This window comes from Octodon degus, unplaced genomic scaffold (assembly GCF_000260255.1).
Source record: "Octodon degus isolate 3935 unplaced genomic scaffold, OctDeg1.0 scaffold00068, whole genome shotgun sequence".
NCBI classification, from domain to species: Eukaryota; Metazoa; Chordata; class Mammalia; order Rodentia; family Octodontidae; genus Octodon; species Octodon degus.
The window spans coordinates 3,459,763-3,462,938 of NW_004524644.1; the positions used below are offsets into that span (position 1 = coordinate 3,459,763).

The following is a 3,176-nucleotide window of genomic DNA, read 5'->3' on the forward strand; positions in this document are numbered from 1 at the left end:
ATTCTTAAGACACTTTGTGTTCCATAAGTAGATACATTTACCTGTCGATAAAAATAAATTTTGGTGGGGAGTGGGGGCGCACTCTGGAAGCTGAGGCAGGATTGCCAAGAATTTGAGCCAGCCTGGGATATACAGTGAGTTCAACTGATCTTGATTTTTCATTTTTTAAACTGCTTAAATGAAAGACCTTTGTAATTCAAAACAGTCCTTTTGTATTAGACATGAATATTTGTATTTCCTAACTGGAGGTCTAGATCTACGTTAGCTTTACACCCTTCCCCCACCCCCTTGCTGGCCAGTGCCTTTCCTGTATCATGCTGTTCCTCTTTTTGGTTTTCAAATGTCTGTGAACTAGATCACCATGGTGGTGCCCAGAGGGAGAGAGAGAGTAATCCCAGCACAGAGGGCGGGGTAGGCAGGATTTCAAGTTCACACCTGGCCTAGGCAACTTAGTCAGATCCTATCTCAAAGTTTAAGAAAGCAAGGCTGGAGTTGCAGCTCCGTGCAAAGGCCCTGGGTTCAATTCCCAGTACAAAACAACAACAAAACAAAACAAAAAAAAAAACACCTTAGGTCCAATTCTTACACTTTTGTAGTCAATCACCCTGAGGTACAGCACTTACCTACGTAATTATTTTTATGTTCAATGCCTGACATTTCCTACGGGGCTGTAAGTTTCATCAAAGCCAGGCCTGTAACTGTAGCACTTAGCTCAATCAATACCTTAACACAGGCGAGCATGGTGGTGCGCACCTGTAATCCCAGCCCTTTTGGGAGGCTGGGTCGGTAGGATTGCTGCAAGTTTGAGGCCAGTTTGATTACACAGTGAGACCTTGTCTCAAAAAAACACAGAAAACAACAATAAAATGACTATTTCCCTTTGGGATGTATTTTAATTTCATACTAGAATGAGTTGGATGTCTTCTATTGCAGCAAAACCAAAAGAGTATTTAATCTCTCTTTTGGAACGTCTGAGAATTGCGAAAATCACTGGCGTCGCGTTTCCTTTCTTCGTGGATAACTCGAACATCGTGGCTATGTTTGACATGATGGACTCCTCGGGCAAAGGCACCATATCATTTGCTCAGTATAAAGAAGGTCAGTGTCTTCCACACATTGAAGTCCTATGGGGGTCACTCCGTAATTTTCTCTCGCTGAGAACAATCCCCACTTCATAAAGGTTCCATTCTTCTCATTCTAACTTTTACAGCCTTGAAGAACCTGGGTCTGTGCGCTGCAGATGAAGTCTTTAATGACGACGGACACAGAATAGCTCTGGAAAAATTCAGGGATGAAGTGTAAGTTTATTTTTTAAATGAATATTTTAGAAGCATGCCATGACTCAAGTATTACTAATACTAGTACAAACATTCCATTACCTTGAAACTTTCAGCTACTAGAAACCACTAGTCCTACTAGGGGGACAAAGGGGACAAGGAAGGGAGAGGAAATGGTGAAGTGAGAAGTTTGTTCAGTTTTTTTTTTCTTTTGGTCTTTTTGAGATAGGATCTCACTGTGCAGTTTATTTATTTATTTATGTATTTGTATTTTAGGGAAGGGTCTACAGGGAGTTCAGAGTCTTACTACTAGATTGGACTTGGTGTTTCTCCTGTTTACAGCCCCCCAAGTGCTGGGATTACAGGCATGTGCCACCACATCCAGTCTCATTCACCATCTCAGGGGTGGTATGGCAGGCCTGGGGATTGAACCCCTAAGCCCTGTGCCCACTTGCAGGTGCTTTAATCCGCTGAGCTATTTGGCTGGCCCTTCACTGTGCAGTTCAGACTGAACTTGAACTCACTTTGTAGTCTGGACTGACCTCGAATTCAAAATGATCCTCCTGCCTCAGCCTCCTGAGTGTTGAGATTACAGGCATGTGCCTCCTAGCCGAGCTCTAGAAGTTCCTTTTCTCAGTGGGAAACCCCAACACTTCTCTAAGAATGAGGTGAAGAACCTGATTTGGTAAAACTACCTGAAAAGCTTTGGATTCCACATATTGATGCAAAAGTCTGTGTAAAATATATAGTAGTGGGATGTATCTCAAAATATTTCCTCTGCATCACTGCCAAGTCAGTTTATCAACAGTACAGTTTATTATAGGCTGCCTGATCATTTTAGATTTGATTTTTTTTGTTGTTGTTGTTGTTTTTATTTTTTGAGATAGTGTCTTCTCTCTAGCCCAGGCTGGCTTCAAACACATGATGATCCTCCTGCCTCAGCATCCTGAGAGCTAGGATTACAGGCATGTGCCACTGCACCTGGCTGAGATTTTAGATTAGAGATATTACAAAATTAAAAGCATTAACTAAATGCTAAATCTGGAAAAAAAAAAACTGGAATAAAATTTGATAGTTGAGGGCTGGTGAGATGGCTCAGTGGTCTAAAGCACCTACTTAGAACAAGCTTAGCAAAGCACAGGAACCGCGGTTCAATCCCCCAGCACCACATGCCAGCCAGCCCCGCCCCCTGGTGGGCTGAGCTGGCCACACACACACACACACACACACACACACACAAATAAATATTTTTTAAAAAATTTGATAGTTATGGAAAGCCTTGATTTCATTTAGCTAAAATTGTTTGAGTTTTACTCTCTGAGGATTAATCAAAAAATCATTATTTAATATATCCCAAGCCCACGGAAAATTACAAAAAGGAAAGTGAAGATTTTTTCTGGAGCCAGCCAGACAGCTCAGGGGACTAAAGTGCCTGCTCAGGCAGGCACAGAGACCGGGGTTTGATCCCCAGTGTGCAGTGCTGGCCCCACCCATGGAGTGTGCTGAGACAGTGAGTGAGACTGGGCGTGGTGGTGTACACCTGTAACCCAGCACTTGGGAGGCTGAAAACAGGAGGATCACCACAGTCTGATCTGTGTAGTGAGACCCTGTACTAAATACATAAAAAAGAAAAGATTTTTGTCTCATCAGTTATGTAAATATTAAACAAAAATGTTTAATTACAGTCCTTACCACAGGGAAGCACAGTGCTGTACCCTGGATGTTTCATCCTGAGGTAATGCTGCCTCTCAGAAGGGAACTATGAAGCATTTGAAAGGAAGAGCATTCAGGTGGAAGCCTCGCTTACTCACCATGTTTCATGTTTTCTTATAGAAATATGACAGTGAGGGGCTGGCGAGATGGCTCAGTGGTCTGGGGCACCTACTTGGAGCAAGCTTG

At 42.8% G+C, this 3,176-nt stretch overlaps 1 protein-coding gene across 1 annotated transcript in view; it reads left to right on the forward strand.

Moving 5' to 3' along the window:
- Positions 1-3,176, forward strand: part of LOC101581546 (EF-hand calcium-binding domain-containing protein 10) — a 12,483-nt gene that overhangs the window by 8,748 nt on the left and 559 nt on the right. Inside the window, exons 2-3 of the mRNA XM_004635013.2 lie at positions 934-1,098; positions 1,211-1,298. Of these exons, the coding sequence (XP_004635070.2) occupies positions 934-1,098; positions 1,211-1,298 (253 nt within the window). The remainder of the gene's footprint in view (positions 1-933; positions 1,099-1,210; positions 1,299-3,176) is intronic.